Raw genomic sequence first — 24,538 nt, 5'->3', positions numbered from 1 at the left:
ATAAGATATTTTATTTTTAAAATTAAAAAACTAAAGACTTTTTTTAAATAAGTTGTTTTTAGAAGTAATTTTTTATTTTGATTTTAAAAAAATAGAAATTATAAATTCAATTTATATAATATAAACTAAATTTAATCCATGTCTTATTAAAAATTAAAATAATTTTCTTAATTACAAATAAATTAAAAAATAAATAGTTTTTAATAAAATATGATATATTAATAATATAATAAAATCATAAATTATAATTTTTCATAAATATCATGAAATATGGATATTAACATCTTATAAAAGTATGATTAATTTATTTTGTTAAAAATAAAGAATAATTATTCAAAATTAATAATTGTTAATACTATTTTATTTTAAATGAATATAAAAACAAATAAAATTTATTTTTTAAGGTGTAAATGAATCAATTTTTTTATCATATGCATGTATTTATTACTCAATTACAAAGATGATATTTTGAATTATTTTATTTAATTTATAATTAATTAATCAATTTTTTGAATTTCAAATTTTTCTTAAAAAGTACAAGATTTATTTAAGAATTTAAAGCCTTAATTATGTCTATTATTTTTTATAGTCATTATATATATTTTTGAGTTTTAAATTATTTTTTTTAATTATTAAACTTTTTAATAAATTCAATATAAGGTTTTACTTGATTTGAAATTCATTTTTTCTAGTGAAAAAAATGGAAAGAATAATTCTCTATTTTATTTTGTTTTCAAAAATTATTTTTAAAGAATAACAACCCAACAGTGCTCTAAATGTTTAAAAACAATTTTGTTTAAAATCACACACCCAAATAGAATTTTTATTATTTAGCAAAAAAAAATAAGTCAAGGATTTTTTTGAAAATGAAAACAATAAATTATTTTAAATTATGTACAATGTGAGATTTTTTTAAATAAAAAAAATTAAATGGATATTATTGACATTTTTTTTTTCATTTTCAGTTCTAATTTTACTTAACATTGAAATTGATCCAAATTATTATTCCAAATACTCCCTTAAGGCATGCTTGGAACAATAGGAATGAGAATGAATGTTTTGCTTTTATTCCTATTCCCTTTTGAATAGAAATGAATTTGGTAATTTTAATTCTTGTATACATCGGAATAGGGAATGGAAATGAATATTTTGTTTCCATTCCTATTTCTTAATGAATAAAAATGAATTTAATGATTCAATTTCTAGCATTTTGATGAAGTTAAGAATGCAAGATTGGAATAATTATTTGTTTTCATTCCAATGTTTGATAATAATAAGAATGGAAATGAAAAAAAAAATTACAATAATATCCTTACATATAATTTAAAATAATTTTTTATTTTTATTTTTATTTAAAAATAAATAAATTTTGAGAATTTTTTTGTTATTAAATAATAAGACTAAAAAAACATATATACTCAATAAATAAAAAATTAACCATAAAAATCATATAACCCTAACATACAAATATTTAATTATTATTTTTATTAAAAATTTGAATAATTTGTCATGCTTAAGTAGTTATAAAATTATATTTTATCAAATATATATATATATATATATATATATATGTGTGTGTGTGTGTTTAAATTTATTATAATATTTAAATTCTCAAAGTTAGTAAATATTTTTCAATAAGCATCACTTGTTGAGAATCACTTGTTGCGGAGAAGTGATGATGAATAGGTCTCCAGCTTTGGCTTGAAGAATGAGATAAGAGGGTAAAATAGTAAATTTATGTTATTTTATATTATCAAATGGGTTTAATGAATCAGAATACCACCTACTCTTGATAAATTCAAATCCGACTTATAAACTAGATTTGAACACCCCCTAAAAGTTTACGATGGAAAGGCTCTTTAAGGTGGACTCCGAATAACATCAGTTTTCTTCCAGGAATGACCTCTACAAAAACCATCCCAGCCATAGATAAAATTTTATTGGTTGCAAAGGCAAGCCAACAAAGAAACATATGAAGCTTGAAAATTCTTTCATGAATTTTATATCAAGAACAAACGATACCGTACAGACTAAAAGGTCCCCTTTTTTTTTTTTCTCCAAAATCCAGGAACATTTTTTGGAGTAATAATGAACACCCAATAATACAGATGAAAAAAGGCGATTGGTCTTGTCCTTTCTTTTTCCAAAATCTTCTCAAACATTTGTGGGTGAAAATGTACACTTAATGGAAACAATGAGCCCAAAAAATGAATGGTAAGTCACAACTGAGGATTCTGTCATCTTGAAAAAAGCTGAACCCTGTTGAGATAGCAAGCAGAAGTAGGGTCCATGAGGCAGCCACAAAAACCCTCAGCATCCTTGGGAAATGGAGTTGGAAGAGGATGGTCTGGAGCGATGCCAACCTAAAGTGCAAGAAAAATAACAGAAAACAGGGACAGTAAGATATGCATGGTTTGCCTGCTGCCCTGTGCACACTCGCACACTCGAAAAGAGGGACCAAGAATTAGAGCCAAACCTTGTCAATATCAATGTGAGCAGGTGTCTCATAACGAGCTACTGTAACGGCCAAGCCCGAACCATCTGATAGCTCAAAAACCGACTGGATCTTGCTGTAGAGAAAGACAGACAGTGCTTCTTAGGCATGCATATATCAGAAAATCTATGCATGCTACAGAGGGAAAAGTAGATACCCTTTTCCAAATGTGGGTTCTCCAAACAACACTGCACGTTTATTGTCTTTCAATGCTCCAGCTAATATTTCACTAGCACTTGCAGTTCCTTTGTTCACCTAACAGAGGCTCAGAAGACATCAGCAGTTTTCTACTCTAAATTTCGATTACTGAGTCAAGAGTAAAGTTCCAGATATTCAGATAATAACAAAGAAAACTGTAATAAGGACCACAAGGAAAAAACACTAAATGCTATTGCATAATCCGCAAAAGCACCAAAGGCAGTAAGGACTAAGGGGACCATTGAGACGAAATCATGGAATAATCCAGTTTTAAATATTCTCTTATTGATACATCCAGGAAAGAAAAATGGATCAATCCAGTTAAAAAGAAATTAAAGTTTCTATGAGCAGCAATGAGGTGATAAAAAACATGAGGGACATCCTCGGTGGATTGGTATTTTGGAGATGTGCAGCCTGTTTGAGAACATTTTCAAAAACAGTTCTCTTTTGTTTTTTAAAACAAAGTTGGTTTGGGAGCCTGTAATGTTCTCAATCTATTTTCTATATTTTCAAATATTTCTTAATAATAACTTTTATCTACAATATTATACTTTCAATTGTTCTTTATATTTGTTTAATTATTTTTTAAAACAGCCCCTAGAAAACAATTGAAAACAACTAAAATTTGTTCTCAGAAAAAACTTTATTTTCAAAATAAGTTTTCAAAAAACTATTTTCTGTCAAAAAATTACCAAACATGTTTTTAAAGTATGGAAAAAAGTTTTATGTTTTTAAGAACAAAAAACTGATTTTAAAAACAATCCTCAAACAGGCATGCATCTTGTACTGGACCGAGTATCAACAAACCTAGAAGGCATCACTTTTCAAAGAAGTAACAGTCTGAGAATCAACAGACCCCAAAGCTGCAGTACCAGATTCAATAATATACATTGTTTTGGAGTAAATTTAACCCATTAACATATTTAACCATATATATAAATTTTTCAAGAATCAAGACCCAGTGGAACTGATTCTAAGTGTACATATTAAAGCAAGGTGATCCAAAACAGCCACTTGCTGCCATGGATCCTCTTCTTTAACAATGTTTTTTGCCCTTCCTGGTCCTCTCTCAGCCATGTTAATAACATGGGTACCATTCATTTGCATCACACTTTGAAATTAGCTTTGTGGGTCTATTGAAACTGGTAGGAAATAAGAAAGCATACCAGCACAGCCAGAGGTTCTGAAGCTGCCACTACACTGCTTCCATCTGTGTCATATATATCACGAATACCACGACCATCACAAATATACACAATTACACCTTTTTCCAACCTGGATGAAAATGACTAAGAATGAGAACTTTGCAGCATAGTTTGAAACCGTAACATTTAGAATTGTAAAACAGGGTGCACTCACTGATAAAATTAACATAGAGTAACCAAATCATAATTTATGATAGAAAGGGATTGTGAAAGTTTGATACACAAAAGCCCAATCATTACCTAAAAACGGCTTGACCTACATAATTAATATGTACCAACTCCACATGAGACAACAATGCCAATTTGTTAAGCACAAGATTTTTTTAATTACAAACAGAACAAAATTGATTGTTGTAGGTGCTTCGAGGGACCAACGCCTCCCAATCACAACTTAGAATTACATAATAATGAATTCTCAATCCCCCTTTTATTCGGTATTTGCAAAGCTTTAAATATAGCTTGTCCAACATTTACATCCAATGAAATAGGAACCGATATAACAAATGAACTCACACATTACAATTCAAAACAACTTAAAACATAAAAAATAGAGAGAATAAATGAGAAAATAAAGGAAAAACAAATGGAACATTGTAATAGCTCTACAACAGCTCCTCCCCTCTTAAGAATCACCCTTGTCCTCAAGGGTGAAGTTTAGAAAGAAGGCAATATGTGCCAAGTACATCTCCAAGGTCCTACTCACAACTCCACTTATGCCCATCCGTTTGTGGATGATAGCTTGAACTAAAATTGAAGGAAGCATCATTTAAATGAAATAATTCTCCCGAAAGACTTTGGAAGGCCATGAAGCTTGAAAACATTATCCAAAAATAATCTTGCTAATCCCACAGTGGTGTATGGGTGAGATAGAGGAATAAAAAGGTGTACTTAGACAACCTATCAACAACAACTAGGATAGTAGTCTTACCACTTGATGGATGTAATCCTTTCATAAAATTCATCGATATGTCCTCCCAAATTTGTTGTAGAATTGGAAGTTACAATAAAACCCACAAGTGCCATTTGTTCCACCTTGTGACATTGACATACATCACAGCCATGTTTATACTCTTTAATATGCTTCCTCATCTCCTACCAATAGAAATTGGCTTTGACTCATTATAGCGTCTCCACATATCCTTCATGTGTGCTTCCGCGGAATTCTCCAATGATATCTTGCACAAGTTTTAAATATATTCAGTCCTTAAACAGAATAATCTCACCAAGTAGTTTCCATGGCCCAATTGCTTCCTCCTGTTGAATTCTTTTTCCGAGTTCTTGCAGCAATTGGTCAGCTTCACTCTCCTCCTGTCTACTAATGATGAATTAATCAAACACAAGTGCCTGCCTCTTTACCAGCTTCCTAGCATCTTTATAGTCCATCAGCTATGACGTTCTCTCCACCCTTTTATACTCTACGTGAGAAATAAACCCATTAATTTGTATAACCATTGTTGTTTGGCAATAGTTGTGATCTTTTGAGTCCAAATGTGCTTGAGATTTTGATGATCTTGCCAAATTTTGAATTTTCTCCCCAAAAGACATGGTCTCTGCTTTCAAACAGATAACACCAATGCAAGAATTTCCTTCTCATATGTTGACAAGAAAAGGCGCTTCCCATAAAGTGCTTGACTAAAATAAGCAATGGGTCAATCTTGTAATAAAACAACACCTACACCAAGATTGGAGGCATAACACTCAACAATGAAAGCTTTAAAAAAATCGGAGAGATAATACTGGGGCTTAACTCATTGCTACCTTGAGTCTTTGAGGAAGCTTCTTTTGCCGTTAGGAACTACGAAAATGATTCCTTTTGCAACATGTTGGTAAGTGAAGTGACTATTTTTGCATTTTTTTTTTATCAATTTCCAATAATATCCCATGAGGCCTAAAAATCCTTGCAAAGCTTTGGGATTCTTTGGCTTGGGCCATCGACATCTACTCCACTCCTTGAAATTATATATCCTAAATAATGCACTTCTTCCTACCCAAATTAACATTTTTCAAGCTTCACTCATAATTGATTAGCTTTCAAAACATCAAAAATAATTTACAAACATGTCATATGATCATTGCAACTCTTACTATAAACAAGGATATCACACACAAAAAAAAAAAAAAAAAAAAAAACACCAACACAAACTTGCACAAAAAATCCTCAAATACCTCATTCCTTAGTGCTTGAAAGGTTAAAGGAGTGTTTGTGAGGTTGAAGTGCATCACCAAGAATTCATAATGACCTTGGTGTGTCCTAAAAATTGCTTTCTCAATTTTCCTCAAATTCATCTGTACTTAATAATAGCTTGAGCGTAAATCCAATTTCATGAAATGTTGAGCTTTTGTTAATTCATCCAAAAGTTCATCAATCATTGGAATTGAAAATTTGTCCTTCACCATAATTTTGTTTAACACCCAGTAGTCAATGCACATCCTCCAAGATCTATCATGTTTTTTAACTAGCAAAACCGTTGCCACATAGGTGCTGTTACATGGATGAATTCCACCAACAACTAGTAGTTGTTTGACAATCTTCTCAATTTCATTTTTTTTAAACTGAGGATATCGATAAGGTTGAACCATAACTGGTCCCTGTTCTAGTAGAAGAGGAATGCAATGATCTTAATTTCATTGGAGAGGAAGTTCCATAGGCTCCTTTAAGAATTCTTGGTATCCCTATGGATTTGTCGCACTTGTAAAGGAATAGAAGAATTATGCATAACATGTAAAATGACTCCCGATTGTTCTTGTTTATTTTTGTTAAGGGTTAAAGTCACTTAAGGTGTTGTGAAAGCTAGTTACCTCTTATCACTTTTTAACACCCCAACTAAACTTTATATAAAACTTTTCAAAGTCCACTGAGTAAGACCCAATATTTAAAGCCATCGTGTGTCAGGTACTGAGTCATAGCCCCTCCAAAGGTAGAATAAAGAAATCAATTGAAGATGGCACCTTCTAGAGCTTGAGTTGCACTTGAAACATTTCCTTAGGCTGACTAATTATTCTCTCAAAGCCATCATGACCTCCAACTTTCCATTGGAACTCAATGGGAGATTCACCCATCATCCATCGCACCACCTGCAAGCTTATGATATTATGAGTACTATCTGAGTTGACAAGAACAATTATAAAATGACCTATAATTCTACTCCAAACATGCATAGTTTTTTATGCTTAAACTCCAGCCACAACGTGAAAGGAAATTTCAAGAGCTACATCTTCAATTCCGATCTTGACATCTCCATCTTCTTCTTCTCAACTACCATCGATCATGAAGAGTTTTTGATAATTATGTCTCGAGGTGTATTTGTCATTGCAATATAAACATAGACCTCTTTTCCTTCAAATAGTTAACTCCTCCGGTGTCATTCTCTTAACCATTGTTGCGATTGGCCTATGAACTTTGAATACCAGGGTTGCTCACAACCAGGTTAGTTGGTCAAATAGCTTGAGTATTGGACCTTCTTTTAGCAAGATCACGAGTTTCAAATAGTCTCGCTAACCTGGTTGCAAAGCATAGTTTACTTTTTGAAAGGTAGAGAGGGAGGGAGTCACTAGAAAGTTAGGAGTTCAACTTTCAGGTTCTGTAGAAGCAGGAGCGAGGGTTACATAGGAATGTCAATTTTTGCATCTTTATTGTTTGGAGTGAGTAAAATACTGTGCCTTGATAGAACCAAGGTTCTACTAAGTGTTGAAGTAAAGCATCTAGAAATACCGTCATCACAGGCAAGCCTACCTTCCCAATAAGAAAGAATAAAGAAGAGAACCATAAGCAGATGTTGGAAAGAAGGTGGAATAGCTCGCAAGTAGAAAAAAGGAGCCACGAAGCCCCCATCCTTGATCTAACTAAGATAATAGATTTAAGACAAATAGGAATGATTGGGAAAGTCAAGTAACTGGACTTGGAGATTGAGCACTGCTTGCTTTTAATAGTAGGATCTCAATTGGTGTAGCATCCCTTTCAGTTCCCTTTACTAGTAAGGGGAGCCATCACGGAGGTCGATGATTCAACCCCATACCAAGATGCCCATTATCATCTATAGTCAGTGTAGGGGGATCTGTTGGTGTGTACACCAATCCATATGATAACCTTCAAACTCGTTAAGAAGCAACTCACCTTTCAATCTTGAGAGAGAACAACTTTTCAAACCTACTTTGATATTTGACTATTGAGCCCATTTGTGGTAGCTTGATTAGTGCTGTAAAATGATCCTCGAATTGATTCAAACCAAATCAAGAGAGAAGCCCATTCTTGAAATCTTTGCATGAAACATAGATGATCTCTTGCTCTAGGAATTGAAACCAAAGTTAGGCGTCTCCTTCCAAATAGAAAGAGGCCAACATGACCTTCTCCAACTTAGCAATCTCATAGAGCCTGAAGTATTTGTTGGCTTTGCAAATCCATATCGGATCTTGTTTCCTATCATACCAAGGAAAAGCCAACTTCACTATTTTAGGAATGAATTTGCACAAGAAGCTAGCATCCATAGGTGAGGACATGTGACTTGATCTTGCCCGAACCTATTTGTTGAGTTTTCACCCAAATTGCAAGTGCCCTTGCCAATGAACTATTGACTCAGTCGCTCTATCCTCTCGATAACATGACACAAATATTCTTTCTGGCCATTTGTAGTGCCAACAAAAGCTTTGATGCCAACAATGTTAGTTCAAGAACACAAAGATAAAACAATCACACATACGGTACATGAGGTTTTAACGTGGTTCGGCCAACCATGCCTACGTCCACGGATGAGAGATAATGATTTCACTATACAATAGAGAATATTACAGAGGACAGAACCAGATACAACTATTGGGTTCCCGAAACATCCCATGTTTCCCCACTCCTTGTATCCATACCTTGCTACGAGTCATCTCGCTCCACCGGGTACCTCCCGTTCTTCCTCACATCTCTATCCACCTTGTATAGTCTCTACAGGCCCATCTTCATCTCATAACTTTTTCCCCTCATGACCTAGAATATTTATAGAGATATTTCCAACAACCTTCCTTATTCTATAAGGAAGTCTAATATTACAATAATATATCAACCTAGAAATATTCTATATAATATTCTTTACAAAAAGGAATCTATACTAATTAGGAATTTGAGACACTTCCTAACAATCTCCACCTTGGACCAAATTCCATGAAGTTAATCTTCAATCTCTCCATGACACAAACCTTTTTGTATCATATCACCATGAAAGAGCAATCGACTCCACCTTCAGTGAAAATTCCTTTTGTTTTCATCTTGTGTGCTTTGTGATCTTTCGCTCCTCCAGAAATCTTCAACCCAAGCTCTGAACCAGTTGTAGTGCCAACGAAAGCTTTGATGCCAACAATGTTAGTTCAAGAACACAAAAATAAAACAATCACACATACGGTACACGAGGTTTTAACGTGGTTCGGCCAACCATGCCTACGTCCACGGATGAGAGATAATGATTCCACTATACAATAGAGAATATTACAGAGGACAGAACCAGATACAACTATTGGGTTCCCGAAACATCCCATGTTTCCCCACTCCTTGTATCCATACCTTACTACGAGTCATCTCGCTCCACTGGGTACCTCCCGTTCTTCCTCACATCTCTATCCACCTTGTATAGTCTCTACAGGCCCATCTCCATCTCATAACTTTTTCCCCTCATGACCTAGAATATTTATAGAGATATTTCCAATAACCTTCCTTATTCTATAAGGAAATCTAATATTACAATAATATATCAACCTAGAAATATTCTATATAATATTCTTTACAAAAAGGAATCTATACTAATTAGGAATTTGGGACACTTCCTAACAATCTCCATCTTTGACCAAATTCCATGAAGTTAATCTTCAATCTCTCCATGACACAAACCTTTTTGTATCATATCACCACGAGAGAGCAGTCGACTCCACCTTTAGTGAAAATTCCTTTTGTTTTCATCCTGTGTGCTTTGTGATCTTTTGCTCTTCCAGAAATCTTCAACCCAAGCTCTGATACCAATTGTAGTGCCAACGAAAGCTTTGATGCCAACAATGTTAGTTCAAGAACACAAAGATAAAACAATCACACATACGGTACACGAGGTTTTAACGTGGTTCGGCCAACCATGCCTACGTCCACGGATGAGAGATAATGATTCCACTATACAATAGAGAATATTACAGAGGACAGAACCAGATACAACTATTGGGTTCCCGAAACATCCCATGTTTCCCCACTCCTTGTATCCATACCTTACTACAAGCCATCTCGCTCCACCGGGTACCTCCCGTTCTTCCTCACATCTCTATCCACCTTGTATAGTCTCTACAGGCCCATCTCCATCTCATAACTTTTTCCCCTCATGACCTAGAATATTTATAGAGATATTTCCAACAACCTTCCTTATTCTATAAGGAAGTCTAATATTACAATAATATATCAATCTAGAAATATTCTATATAATATTCTTTACAAAAAGGAATCTATACTAATTAGGAATTTGGGACACTTCCTAACAATCTCCACCTTGGACCAAATTCCATGAAGTTAATCTTCAATCTCTTCATGACACAAACCTTTTTGTATCATATCACCACGAAAGAGTAATCGACTCCACCTTCAGTGAAAATTCCTTTTGTTTTCATCTTGTGTGCTTTGTGATCTTTTGTTCTTCCAGAAATCTTCAACCCAAGCTCTGATACCAGTTGTAGTGTCAACGAAAGCTTTGATGCCAACAATGTTAGTTCAAGAACACAAAGATAAAACAATCACACATACGGTACATGAGGTTTTAACGTGGTTCGGCCAACCATGTCTACGTCCACGGATGAGAGATAATGATTTCACTATACAATAGAGAATATTACAGAGGACAGAACCAGATACAACTATTGGGTTCCCGAAACATCCCATGTTTCCCCACTCCTTGTATCCATACCTTGCTATGAGTCATCTCGCTCCACCGGGTACCTCCCGTTCTTCCTCACATCTCTATCCACCTTGTATAGTCTCTACAGGCCCATCTCCATCTCATAACTTTTTCCCCTCATGACTTAGAATATTTATAGAGATATTTCCAACAACCTTCCTTATTCTATAAGGAAGTCTAATATTACAATAATATATCAACCTAGAAATATTCTATATAATATTCTTTACAAAAAGGAATCTATACTAATTAGGAATTTGAGACACTTCTTAACACCATTAGCAAGCAAGTCTAGACTCTCCTCTAGTTTCTTCACTCAGACATGTAGCTCCATGCTTGGGCTCTGATACTAGATTTGTTATGCACAAGATTTTTTTTTTTTTTTTTTTGGCAGAATAATGAATTTTCAATCTCTCCCTTTAATCAATATTTGCCAAGCTTTAAATATAGCTTGTCCAATGTTTACATCCACCGAAATAGGAACTAAAATAACAAACAAACTAGCACATTACAATTCAAAATAACTTAAGCAGAAAAATGGAGAGAATAAAGGAAAAACAAATGGAACATCGTGACAGCTCCATAACAGAATGCAGATCAAGTATTAAGAACTTTAACAACTAGAAATGCATCAAGTAGAATTAGCACAATTTAGTTAAATTTCTGTGCAGTAACTAGTAAGCAAGCCAGTAACAAATGTGTTGGTAACTGAATTTAGGTATGTACAAGCCCTTGAAGCTTGGCTCATGTGGTAAAGGATTAAATTTGGGACATGGCAGTTTCCAAGTTCAAGATCCAAAAGGGACAGAACATTCACAATTCTCTATGGTGTCCCACCTCATGTTCCACAATTCTTTTGAACTGCAATTCTCACATTCCTAGCAAATCCTTTGAGTATTCTCTTCTTTTGAACTTCTATGCTAAAAACATATATACTATGGTTACTGATTAGTGCAACTTTTTGTGTTAAAAAAAAATGCAGTAGAATAAATGCTGTCTGATTTTGCGTTTTCAGGGAAGATATCCAGAAATCCATCAGGAAATTCTCACTTTAACTTTTTAAGTTGTGAGAAACACAAGTTCTTTTCCAAGAGGGTTTATAAAACCAAACAACAATCAGAAAGATGAGTCTGTTTTTATCATGATGACTCAAAAGAATTCATTTGCTACATGCAATACATAAAAAGTAGCAACTGCACATCCTCTATGAGAGTTTGGGAGAAATCTTGGAAATGAATCAATTTAAACTTGGTTATTTCCCTAGAAATTGTTGGTTGCAGGTGCAACAATATGGGAACAAGCATATTCACCCCTTTTCGATATTTAACTAAGAAACAAATCCATGATTCTAGTTCCAGTTTTTTTTTTTTTTTTTTCTTTTTCTTTTTTCTTAGGCTAAAGAAACCCATGTTTCTCACAACTTCTAACAGCTAAAAGCAAGTTATTTTCTAGTATTTGAAAGATAAATGTTGAACAACTTAATAGCATTTACGATCTTTTTTCTGTTTAAAGCAGCACACACATGAAAACTGATTTTAACATAACATCCAGTCTTAGCTCTTCAATAGTTGAATGTTAAGTTGTTTGAACATGCATTTTTCTTTTCTCCAGTGTTGTATGTGTTTGAAAGTTGATATACAGTTGTAAATATAACATACAAGAAACAGCTAATGCAAGCATAATTAAAAGTGAGCATAAAACAATTTACTTAGTTCACTAAAACAGTTAATATGGAAGCTAATGTAACCAACAAAAAAGAAGACTTTGTCAACCAGGACTCGAGTAACTGAATAGTCAAAAAATGGTTTAAAAAAATTGATAGGTATAACTGATTAGTCAAAACATTACCAAAGCATATCCTGAGTACTACCAGAAAAATAGTACCACCTAAACTTGAAAAGATAAGGCAACAGAAAATGGAAACACAATTGCATAGATGGTAAAAGAAAATTTTCTCAACCAATTGTTCAGTGGAGCTTACCAAATCTTAGCAATCTCAACTCCCTCTGGGAAAAGGCCACCACTGCACCAAATTCATTGTTTTAGAAAGTCTGCCATAGACCAAGTCTAAAAAGGAGCATATTGAGATTTAATCACCTATTATCTCGGAGGTCCAAAACAAAGGCATTCACATCATTGCTCCTTAAAGATTCAATCGCTTCCTTGACAGCACCTAGATGAGATATACATTGTAAGAACAAATTCCAGTGTATCACATTTAAAATTTAAGAAGATCCAATGTGAATAATATATCATTCCAGCAAATGAAAAGATAGAAAAAATGAAAAAGAATTTATTGTAGTAGGCACTGAGTAGTAAATGCATGAAACTTCACATACTTCAGATGTTTCTCACTTATAAAGTAATCATCATAACACTTGCAACTGATCTGTTTAACCTAACTGCCTTTCGTGGGCACACTATCAATAAAATATAAAATTGCTCAAAGGATCAAATTTCGTACATTGGATTGCAACCTTTTTCCAATATTTTTGTCTATATGTGCCCCATTGATAAAGAATGCCCTACATGAAGCAGAATAGTGAATGCATTCACTCAAACCATCTAAAATGGGACAAGAATGAGATCTGTATGGCCCATGCACTAAGAACTGAAAGCAGCCTCCCATTTAATTGGTTAATTCATGTTAACAACTTTAACTAAAAATCTCTCTTTCCTGAAAATTCTGGACCACTTAGTAAGGGGAAACTGTATGGGAGAGTGAGGTGACAAGAAGAACTGCTGACTTAAGATCTAATAGTCTAAGCCTTATATAGAGTAGAGTTGTGAAACATATACAATGTGGTAAAAAAGTATCTCAAATTCCTATTTAATACATATTCCTTTGGTAAAGACTATTGTATGGAGTATTTTATATATTGATGTTTCCTTGTAAAAATATACATCTTTATAAAATAAGGAAAGTTATTAGGAGTATTTCTATAAATATTCTAAGTCATGATGGGAAAAGGTTGTCAAGGGCTCTTTTGGAACTTCTTCTCATTCACTTTCGGGGTTGGGAGATTCCGTGTGGAACATTTGGACTAGGGAGACTGAGGGGGAGCTTGAAAATCCTCTCAAGTATGAGTCAGCAAGTGTGTCATTTTGTATGATTCTCAAGTATGGACGCTCTATTACTTTTCTGGATCACGAAAGGTTTAGGAGGGGCAAAGGGGGTAACTCTAAGGGATCAAGTTAAAGGAATTCTCCCCATGCACGACCAAAGCGAAACATCATAAGAGGAGTTGACAACTCTTCAAATCACTATTGCAAGATAATCAGAGAGGGAGAGATCCCCTTAGGTGAATAAGAAATTTCTTTGGTTCTGTAAGTTTTTGGGGGTTTTGGTTGAAGGTTTTGAAGAGGATATTTTGAGAACTCTTATGGAGATTGAGAACAGGAGATGCCTTGCTAGTACACCGAAAGCGAGTTAAAGAGGAACTATGTTCTGTTCAAGGAAGGACAGAAGGTTGAAGAAGCTCTTTAACACCATTAATTATGACGACATTGCAGGAAGAGAAGCAAAGGGTGGGGGTTTGGGAAGGCAAGCTGTCGTGGTCCCTAAATGAAGCTTAGGATTTTATCCTGGAATGTTAGAGGCTTGCATGACCTTATAAAAGGATGGTCATTAAGTCTATGGTGAGAAAACATAAGCCAGATTTGGTCTGTTTTCAAGAAACAAAAATGAGGGAGATGTCTAATAGGTTTGTGAGAAGCTTAGGGGTCAATAGGAATTTGGGTTGGGTGTCTCTAAATGCAAGGGGCACGGTAGGAGAGGCGTTGTTACTGTGGGATAAGAGAGTTTTGGAAGGGTTGGAGGTTGAAGTGGGAGCTTTTTCTATTTCTCGTTGTTTTAGAAACTACAAGGAGGGTTTCATTTGGGTGTTCTTTAGTTTATATGGCCTGCTAAAAGGAAGGGAGATGAGGAAGTTGTGAGAAAAGCTAGCCGTTGTTAAGGGGCTCTAGGATGAGCCTTGGTGTATAGCAAGTGACTTTAATGTGGTGCCGTTTCTAGTTGAAACAAGTAATGGTAGGCAGATGTCAATTGCTATGAGAGATTTTTCCAACTTTATTGACGAGTTTGAGCTAGAAGACTTGCCACTAGATGGTGGTGGTTACACCTAGAGTGGAGGGCAAGGAAGTTCGCTAAAGACTTGGTTAGCCCGTTTTTTGTTTTCAGGAGACTGGAAGGAGGATCATGTCGTAGGGCGATGCAACATCCATTGCCAAGACTAGTTTCTAATCACTATCCCATTTTGTTAGATTGTGGAGAGATGAGAAAAGGTAAAAGCCCGTTTAGATTTGAAAACATGTGACTATGGGTTGAAGGTTTTGCAGAAAAAATTAAAGAGTGGTGGTAGACTTACAATTTTAGGGGAAGTCCTAGCTTTGTATTTGCTAAGAAGTTACAAGCTTTGAAATGTGACTTGAAGAAATGGAACAAAGAGGTCCTTGATAATGTTTCAGCTAGGAAGGATGCTGCCTTGGAGCAAATAAATTATTGGGATAGTGTAGAAAGGCTAAGACCCCTCTCTGAAGAAGATAGGAAAAGAAAGAGGACAACCAAAGATGAGTATAGTCACTTAGCCATCCTTGAAAAAATCTCTTAGAGGCAGAAATCAAGAGCACTATGGCTGAAGGAAGGAGACACTACACTAAGTTTTTTCATCGCATGGCTAATGCAAGGAGAAAGGGAAATTTTATCAATAGTCTTACCGTCCAAGGTGTTTGTCTAGAAAAAAAAAGGAGAGCTTAAAGAAGGGATTGGGCCGTAATTCAAATCCATGTTTGAAGAAACACATGTGAGAAGACCTGATGTGGTTTCAAGGTTATTTAGAAGTCTTGACTCCTTGGATAATGAGGGTTTCGAGGGGCCATTTTCAAAGAAGGAAGCAACTAAAGCTCTATCTGATTTGGGGGGTGACAAGGCACTAGGGCAGGATGGTTTTTCACTGGCTTTCTAGAAGTTTTGTTGACCTATAGTTGGTGGGGAAGTGATGCAGGTTTTTAAGGAATTCCATTCGCATAATGTTGTGCTTCGAAGTCTTAATGCAACTTTTTTAGTTCTTATCCTGAATAAAGGAGGGGCAAGTGATGTGAATAATTTCAAACCAATCAATCTTGTGGGGAGCCTTCACAAAATTCTTGCAAAAGTCCTAACTAATAGGTTGAAAAGGGTGATTGGTAAAGTAGTGTCAAACAACCAGAACGCTTTGGTGAGGGCTAGACAGATTCTAGATGCAACCTTGGCACCTAATGAGGCAATCAACTCGAGGAAACGAAGTTCCAATGCAGGTTTATTTTGTAAACTGGATATTGAAAAAGCTTACGATCATGTAAATTGGAAGTTCCTTCTTTCAGTTTTGGAGAAAATGGAGTTTGGTCCCAAGTGGAGACACTGGAACCTTTTCTGCATTTCTACTGTGAGAATGGTAGTCTTAGTCAATGGCACTCCTACAAATTTCTTCTCGACACATAGAGGCCCTAGGCAAGGGGATCCATTTTCACCTTTTCTGTTTGTGTTGATTATGGAAGCTTTTAGTGGATTAATTGCTAAGGCTGAGGAGGGAGGTTTCATTATGAATTTCAAGGTAGTGGCGAGAAGTGGAGAAGGGGTTCAAGTCTCTCACTTGTTGTTTGCAGACAATACTCTTCTCTTTTGCGAGGATAATAAAGATCAGTTGAAATTTTGGAAGTGAACTGTCACTTGCTTCAAATTGGTGTCAGGTCTGGAAATAAATTTGCTAAAAAAGCAAAATTATTCTAGTGGGGGGCACGGAGGATGTGGATAGAGAAGCTACTTTATTTGGGTGTAAAGTGGAGAAACTTCCTACTTCTTATCTAGGTTTACCCCTTGGAGCCCCTCATAAATCGTGTGGAGTTTGGGACGTGATAGAGGAGAGATTCAAAAGGAATTTGGCTGCTTGGAAAAAACAATACTTGTCCAAAAGAAGAAGACTTATCCTTCCTATTAAGTGCACCCTTTCATACCTCCCGATCTATTTTATGTCGCTTTTTGTAATTCCAAAGAAAATGAGAATCAGATTAGAGAGAATTCAAAGGGAGTTTTTGTGGGGAGATACGAAGAAGAGAAGGAAGATCCACTTGGTAAGTTGGTTGGATATTTGTAAAGATAACAAGCATGAAGGGTTGGGGTTAAGGCACTTGGAGGGGTTCAATCAAGCTTTGTTAGGCAAATGGCTTGGGAGATTTACCCTTGAGAGGGAGAGTTTATGGAGGAAAGTCATTCTTGGAAAATTTAAGGAGGTGGAGGCGGGTTGGACCACTAGAGAGGTGAGGGATTCTTATGGACTAAGTCTTTGGAAAGACATTAGAAAAGGGTGGGAAGAGTTCATTCTTGGAACTAGTATCCGTATTGGAAATGGTAAATGCACGAGTTTTTGGTGGGACAATTGGGTTGGGGATTCTAAGTTGAAGGATGTTTTTCCTACTCTTTTCAGGATTGCATCCCACAAATATGCTACAATGGCAGGCCTATGAGAGAGGCAAGGGGATGGAGACAGTTGTTGGGAGGTGCATTTTAGAAGATCTTTCCAAGATTAGGAGTGGGAGGAGGTGACTCATTTCTTGGAACACATTTCTGCATTAAAGATTCAAAAAAGGGAGGATTCCTTAGTATGGAAGAATGATGAGAGGGGAAAGTTTAGTGTCAAATCATATTATAAGTCTTTAAGGGCTGAAAACGATTTATTATTCCCAGCCAAGGAGATTTGGGGATTGTGTGCTCCTCTTAGAACTCGTTTTTTTGCTTGGGAAGCAGTTTAGGGGAAAATCTTAATAGTAGACACGTTAATGAAGAGGGGTTGGTCCATGGTCAATAGGTGTAGTCTTTGTAAAGACAGAGAAGAATCAGCTGACCACATTTTGATTCAATGTGATAAGACAAGGGAACTTTGGACTTTGTTGTTAACATCTTTCAGTTTGGTGTGGGTGTTCCCAGCATCAATGAGAAATCTTCTTTTAGAATGAAAAGTTAAGGGACTAGGAAAGAAGAAAATAGCAGCTGGGAGATTGGCTCCGATTTGTCTTTTTTGGTGTATTTGGGGAGAGCGAAATCGAAGGACTTTCCAAGAGGAAGCATTGTTAGACCAAAGTTTGAGGAATCTCTTTATCTTATCACTGTTAGAGTGGTCTCAGTAGTTTTTGGAGTTGGACAATCCCTCTTTTCTGAAATTTTTTGGGTGCTCTTTATTGTGGCTAGCCTTCTCTCTCTCCAGGCCTTTTCTTTCTTTACTACAGCTTGGTTGGGCTCTTAATGTATACTAACCGTATGAGTCTCTTTGCGTGATTTATTTTAACTTCCTGTTTTTCACTAACTCATAGTATTGAAGTTTCTGCTGGTTCAACATGTAGAATCAAAGTTTTTTCAAATACAAGACATGCAATTGCGTAAACAATTATGAAATTGTGATTCATTGTGTATTGATAGAGGAATTTACAGTGAATATATAGAATTTACAGGGAAAACTAGAAAAGGAAATAATCCTAATGACAGACTAGAAAAAAAAGAAAGAAGTGAATATAGACACGATTAGTCAACTACACAAGCCTATCAAAAAAAAAAATAGTCAACTACACAAACAAACAAAAAAAAATCCGTAATTAACGGCTTATACAAACTGTAGACCATGCACAGGATGCACAATCAGATGCAGCCTATACAGGCTATCAGGATTTCCAACATATCAATTCTAAATTAAAATATTATGATGAGAAGATCTCATGTGTTAATAATCAAGCCCATACAGGCTGTCAGGATTTCCAGAAAATCATTTACTTATTTTTAACTTAGACTGAAAAAATGGACTAAAAGTAAAACTCCTTGATATAATATGGCATAATATAACCAATAACAGGCTATGCTCACCAGAAGCATTCTGGTTGAATGATGCTAGTTTGATATAACCAATCTTAGGGGAATCCTTGCCTAAACCAGGCATCTTGCATAGTCTTGACTTTACTGGGTTCAATGAAACTCTCTCTCGCCTGGAAGGAAGCAATTGGTTAATTCTTGATTATTTTATAAAAACAGACCACAAAGCTCAAATAGAAGACCACATCAAAAACAAATTAAAAAGTTGATACTTGATAGTTAAATTTATATCCAATAGATGGAACTGGGTAACTTAGTTTCATACCTGGACAATGAAGCTCAAATCTCTAATTGGGTGATCCATTTTAATATATATATATATATAGATAGATAGATAGATAGATAGATATAATTTCATTTTAGGAGAGAAGTAAAAGATACTAAACTTACATCAATGATAGGCGCTTTACTTCAGGTCCACTACGGATGGTTAATTCCACTGAACTTCCTTCAGGTCCCCTGAAATTCATTTAAAATATTTAGGCAAATCAGTAAATAGCCGACATTAAAGGAAACTTACATTCAGGACTTCTGCTGGAATTGAATTTCAAACTTATACTCAAAATCTAGACAAGTTTTGAGAATGAAAAAATTAACATTTTGGGCGCTTTTCAGAGCATATATTTTGTGACTTATAACATGTTTAAATTAAGTAAATAAGGAGTAATTACAATTACCATAACAATAATCAGAAGATGGGCAAAGATATATTAAACAATGTGAGCTTCTGTAAATATACTCTGCTCACTTCAAACTTCATCTTTTTTACAAATCAAGAACAATAATGACAACTAAACAGAATAATTTTGAAATCAGCAGCAAATCTCAGAAAGAATGTATCTATTTTGCCACCTTATCTTTTTTCCTTTATCTGTAGTAACCTAAATGTGGGACTTCAGCAATAGTTAGGAACTATGTGTTTCTTCAATTCTATGACAAATCAACCAGGGGAATTGGTTGGTTGGTTTGATAAGGGAGGGAACTCACTGCAAGCGCTCTGCTGCATCATATATTCCCATGGTTTCTGTACTTGTACCATCAATTGTAAGGATAACATCCCCAGACAAAATGCCAGCTCTACTTGCAGGACCTCCTGGAGTTGCTGAAATAACAAGAAGCCCAGCAGGTGATCCATCAAATCCAGTAGGGTATCCAATTGACAACCCTACACCTGTAAGAGCACCTTGAGTTCCAGACTGCCTTCAAAGAAGATATTAAAAGATTTTAGGTAAGTAAAACTGCCTACATTCTTTTAAGGCATACCCTACTATGTCTGGAATACATATACACAGGCTTGCTAGTAGTTCAAAGAATATTGAAATAATTTACGATGGTGAGAAGAAACAGCCTCATACCCGCAAACTCTTAAATTTGTCAGGCTCCAGAAAGCGAGTGAAAGGATCATCAAGTGTGGCAAGCATCTTCTTTATTGCCATATCTGCATACAAATACAGCACTATGATTTAGGTAATGCATTGGAAAGAAACTATAGTGGTTTAACTAATTGAGATGAAGTGCTCCAACATGTTTAAAATGTAAAAACAATTGAGGCGGCTTATCAAGTTCAGCATTTTTAGAGTTTCTTTATTGTCATCATTTACATGTCAATTCACCTAGACTGGAGTACTTTTTCCTTTACTCAAATACCCTAGTGGTATAACAACCACAAAGGTAGATCTAGTGAGTTCTTTTAATATTGATGACTCAATGTCCATATGTGCCAGAAAGTGTAGAAAAAAACAACATTGCAGCCTGGTTAGCCAAAAGTTTCCTTGCACTCCAACTGTTAACTTCTGAGTTAGAATAAGTAAGGTAAAGATGTTTTGGTTTAGGATTATAAATCATTTACAAGCCCTCCATGCTGACTTACAATAAAATAATTTTGATATATAAATGCAGCAACTAGACATGGTTCAGCAAATCTCTTCTTACATCCACAGATGCAATGCGAAAACTTATGATACACAATTCAGTACAGTTTGTGTGTTTGATGATAGTATCAAAATTATGTACCAGATTTTGGTTGCATCTGAAGATACATAATATGATACAAAAGATTTGAAAATGTATGCACATTAGATTGCCTTTATCCTTCTCAAGAAAACTTTGTTTTGAATTTTGTTTTCTTCAAGGATTATTATTTTGTAAGAAGACACTTCAGATTAAAATAAATCATTTCAAAATCTATTTGCCCTCCAATTTTCTTCCCCCCACCCAAACAGGGAGAAAAAAATCCTATGGTACTGAGTATCTAATGCCATTTTGTACATTTAGTAATTGTAGGGCATTTATACCTTTTTTTATCTCTCTCTATGAATATCCAGATATAAATCCTTTTTCCTACCCGTGTCAAAGAGGAGTAATTTGATATATGTTTTACAAGGTTTAAAGACTCTTCATAATTTCTACATGCAAATGTCCATGCAAGTATATACTTTACATGCCCAAAAGTATCTTTTTGCTATATTGGTCAGGGACTTGATGAAACTTTTGGTATACCAGTAGTTAATAGCAGATATTGTGATGTATGAATGTAATGAAATGCCAAAGTTCTCTTAAAATATTTCATGTAACTTCAAGTTTTCAATATCTAATACATGCCTCTTTTAAGCAATAAAAGGGATGTATCAACAAGAGATATTAGCAGAAGGGAAGAGGAGGAGAGGCAGTGCAAACCAGTAGACAAGGATGAAGAGAAACATGCAAGAGAGAAAATGTAGAAAAACAGATTATGAAGGCAAAAACCAAGCCGTAATACTTCCCTAAGCAACTTGTAAAATCAGGAAGCAAGGAATCATCAACCCCAGGAAGTTCTTCGACCAAACAAACAGACTGAGAAAGTCATCGTTCAAGCAGATACCATATGCTTATCAAAGCAGACATATATATATATATATATATATAGATATAGATATAGATATATATAGACAGATAGATAAATAGATAGATAGATAGATAGATAGATATAGAGAGAAAGATAAAGAAGTTTGAAGAAGTCCATGACATTGTCAAGGAACAGTTATGATCAGGAGCATGTATATTGTCTAATATTTCTACAGCCAGCAGTTCAAATCAGCAGTATAGACTACATATGAAAATGATATGATTTCACTCCATGTAGAGCTACTTCTAATTTTCTTCCTGGGTCTACAGAACCTATCACCAATACTTAATTGTAACTACTGGGCATATTACACTTTTCTTTCACTTTTGTTACTTTAAAAATTCTGGCAACAACATTGTAATATTATCCAAATGTTGAGAAATGAACTAATGAATTGTTGAACCCAATTTGAACACCAAAATTTTCCATGCATGCCCAAACACAGTAATTTATATTATTCCCCTATAATTTAGAGAGATGAACTGCAAATAGTCACAGATAAATGACTGCAAGGGATGGTAGCCATACATGTCTCTTCTCGTGTATTCATTGGTTCATTACGCAGTGCATTTTCTCTGTAGCGAAACCAACTTTGACCATTAAATGTTTTGTCAACATATGCACGGTCAATTGTCCTCCATGCCTCTAAGAAAAGGAGATTTTCTTCAGTAAGGGCCCCTGCACCAATGACAAAATTCTATAATGGTGTAAAATAAAAACAAAGCCCCAATCCTTGGACACATGCTCAATTCATTCCACAACAATATTCAGAGTTCCATTTTATAGAAGAACAAACTTACAGGAGGGTGTCCTACTAACGCCAACAGAAACTGACATAACCAGCATCACTCCAACAACCAATCGGACAAAATGAACAGAGACATGATGCTTAAACTTTTCTGAACAATTTAATTCTTTCTGAAGACTGGCAGAATATTTCCTCAATTTAGGACGCAATCCATAACTTACTGAAAACAAACCACACCGAAATGACAAGCTTTTATTGAGCCTTGCCATTGGCTGAAGTAAGAAATTGACTTTGGAATTTCCCTCATAATTTCCAACTAGATTGCAACTTCTTGGCCTATCAATACCATTTTTGCTTATACACAACAATGGACTCCACAGTCGAGGCTGTCCAATTCTTTGCGGCAGAGATTTCCATGGTGGAGTCTACAAAGAGAAATAGAAATAGTAAATCAAAATGGGCTCCCTATTCCACACATACTGCCCATATGCATACATTCACAAATAAATACCTTCCAAGAGATGCTAAGCTGCTAAAATCATTTTCTCATTTAAAGGCCGTGGGGTATTTAGAGGTTGTAAACTATTCCAATGGATTAATTAGATGAACAATAGATCATGCATAAGGTAGGTATTAATGCTCTCTTTCTATCCTATACTGCAGGTCTGCAGAAAGGATAAGGATGCATCTAGTTGCAATGCCAGTAAACATCTGTGCTCAATGGCTTCAATTTTAAAATAGACAAGTACAAGAACCAGAATCAGGGGCTGAGTATGTCCTGTAGTATGCCCGAATTGAAATCATTTTCATTGGTGTTGTGAAGGGAGATTGAGTAATTGGCAGTTTGAACATGTTGAATTTCAAGATGTAAGGTAGAGTGGGAAATACCCGATGGAGCAAAACCTCACAGTTCAGGGCATAGATGCAAGGAGAAGAGAAGCATGAGATGTTTCAAGACTAACAATTATATTTTTTTTTTTATCCTCAGTAATATTCTCAAGGAGCGAAGAAGCATGAGATGTTTTAAGACTCAATAGGTGTATATGTTTTTCTATGCTTTATAATATTCTCTATCATCGATGGATGAAACCATGTTAAAATCCCGTATGCTTTTGTGTAAATAATTTTATCTTTGTATTCTTACACTGAAATATTAGCATTAAAGCTTCTATGGCGTAACAAGTATGACCTTGATTAGAACCACAATGTCACCTTACATGAACAAGCTACATTACACTTGTCAAGAATGCATTGAATTCTATTGTTATCCAACCTTGATTTGCCTCAGATGTCCACATATTAGCCATTACAATTTTACAGGGACAATGTTTCTTGACTGAAGCATTACCAAATGCAATGGTTTTACACCAAATACCAAATGTAATGGTTCAAATGCAACTCCCCTCCTAGATATCTCCCGAGTGTCAATAAGTATTTCCAAAACATCCATGCAAAATTTTAACATTCCAAATGTGATTTTTCACCCCCTTTTTTTTCTCTTAGTTTCCATATTTTCAGAACCCCCAATATGATCCAAATAGGAAGGATATAAGACCAGGCATTCATTTCTTAGGATAATATTTTTGTACGAATACTAAAAAAAATACAACGATTTGGAATTTCCAGCCATTTTCAGCGTCCGCAAAGGACCCAGAAATTAGCTCATTTATCACTGGCGTTTGGTTGGTGAGAAAATGAAAGAAATCAAAATTGAAGTATGAGACAAAGAGAGGGTAAATTGGAGAGAGAGAACCTGAAGAATGGTGGAATAATGGGGAGGTGGAGGAGAAAGAGACGCAGCACCGAAGCCTCCAAGTGCCTCCATTCACATAGCAACTCCTCCCACAGCCCCACGATACAACTCCCTTATCGAACACCCGGCACACTCTCTATTGGGCCGGGCCGAACTCTAGCCCACGGTTCCCACCTTTGGGCCCAACATGGACTTTTGTTTTCAACAATACACAATAATATTTCTTCAAATTTTTTAACTAGACAAATAGATTTCAAATCAAACTAATTCTAATACTTTTAAAAATAATTTAAAGCTTAAAAAACATAATAATTATTATGAGAATTTAGACCAAATCGGTCCAAAATATCATGGTAGTAATGAGAAACAAACTTATAGATGTAATGAAAAAGATTGGTTTCTCTGTATATTTAAAAAATGAATTGTATTTATTTATATAATTATTTTAAATAAAATT

General features: G+C 35.1%; 1 protein-coding gene across 2 annotated transcripts; it reads right to left on the bottom strand.

Moving 5' to 3' along the window:
- Positions 1-1,973: 1,973 nt before the first annotated feature.
- LOC117915411 (carboxyl-terminal-processing peptidase 2, chloroplastic-like) lies at positions 1,974-24,153 on the bottom strand. Of its 2 annotated transcripts, XM_034830994.1 has the most exons (14): positions 24,082-24,153; positions 22,675-22,753; positions 22,381-22,548; positions 22,109-22,258; positions 20,052-20,134; positions 19,684-19,892; positions 19,087-19,155; positions 18,691-18,809; positions 12,900-12,975; positions 12,784-12,825; positions 3,859-3,967; positions 2,652-2,749; positions 2,477-2,570; positions 1,974-2,363 (listed from the first exon to the last, which is right to left on the bottom strand). In XM_034830994.1, exons 1-14 carry the CDS (start codon positions 24,151-24,153, stop codon positions 2,238-2,240), a joined length of 1,494 nt encoding a protein of 497 aa, XP_034686885.1. In that variant the 3' UTR covers positions 1,974-2,237. The 2 variants fall into 2 exon arrangements, with proteins under 2 accessions (XP_034686885.1, XP_034686884.1); XM_034830993.1 differs by having other exon boundaries at positions 22,381-22,753.
- Positions 24,154-24,538: the final 385 nt, after the last annotated feature.

Source organism: Vitis riparia, chromosome 5 (assembly GCF_004353265.1).
Source record: "Vitis riparia cultivar Riparia Gloire de Montpellier isolate 1030 chromosome 5, EGFV_Vit.rip_1.0, whole genome shotgun sequence".
NCBI classification, from domain to species: Eukaryota; Viridiplantae; Streptophyta; class Magnoliopsida; order Vitales; family Vitaceae; genus Vitis; species Vitis riparia.
Note: the sequence above shows the minus strand (reverse complement) of the source record. Positions and strands in the feature narration are given on the sequence as shown.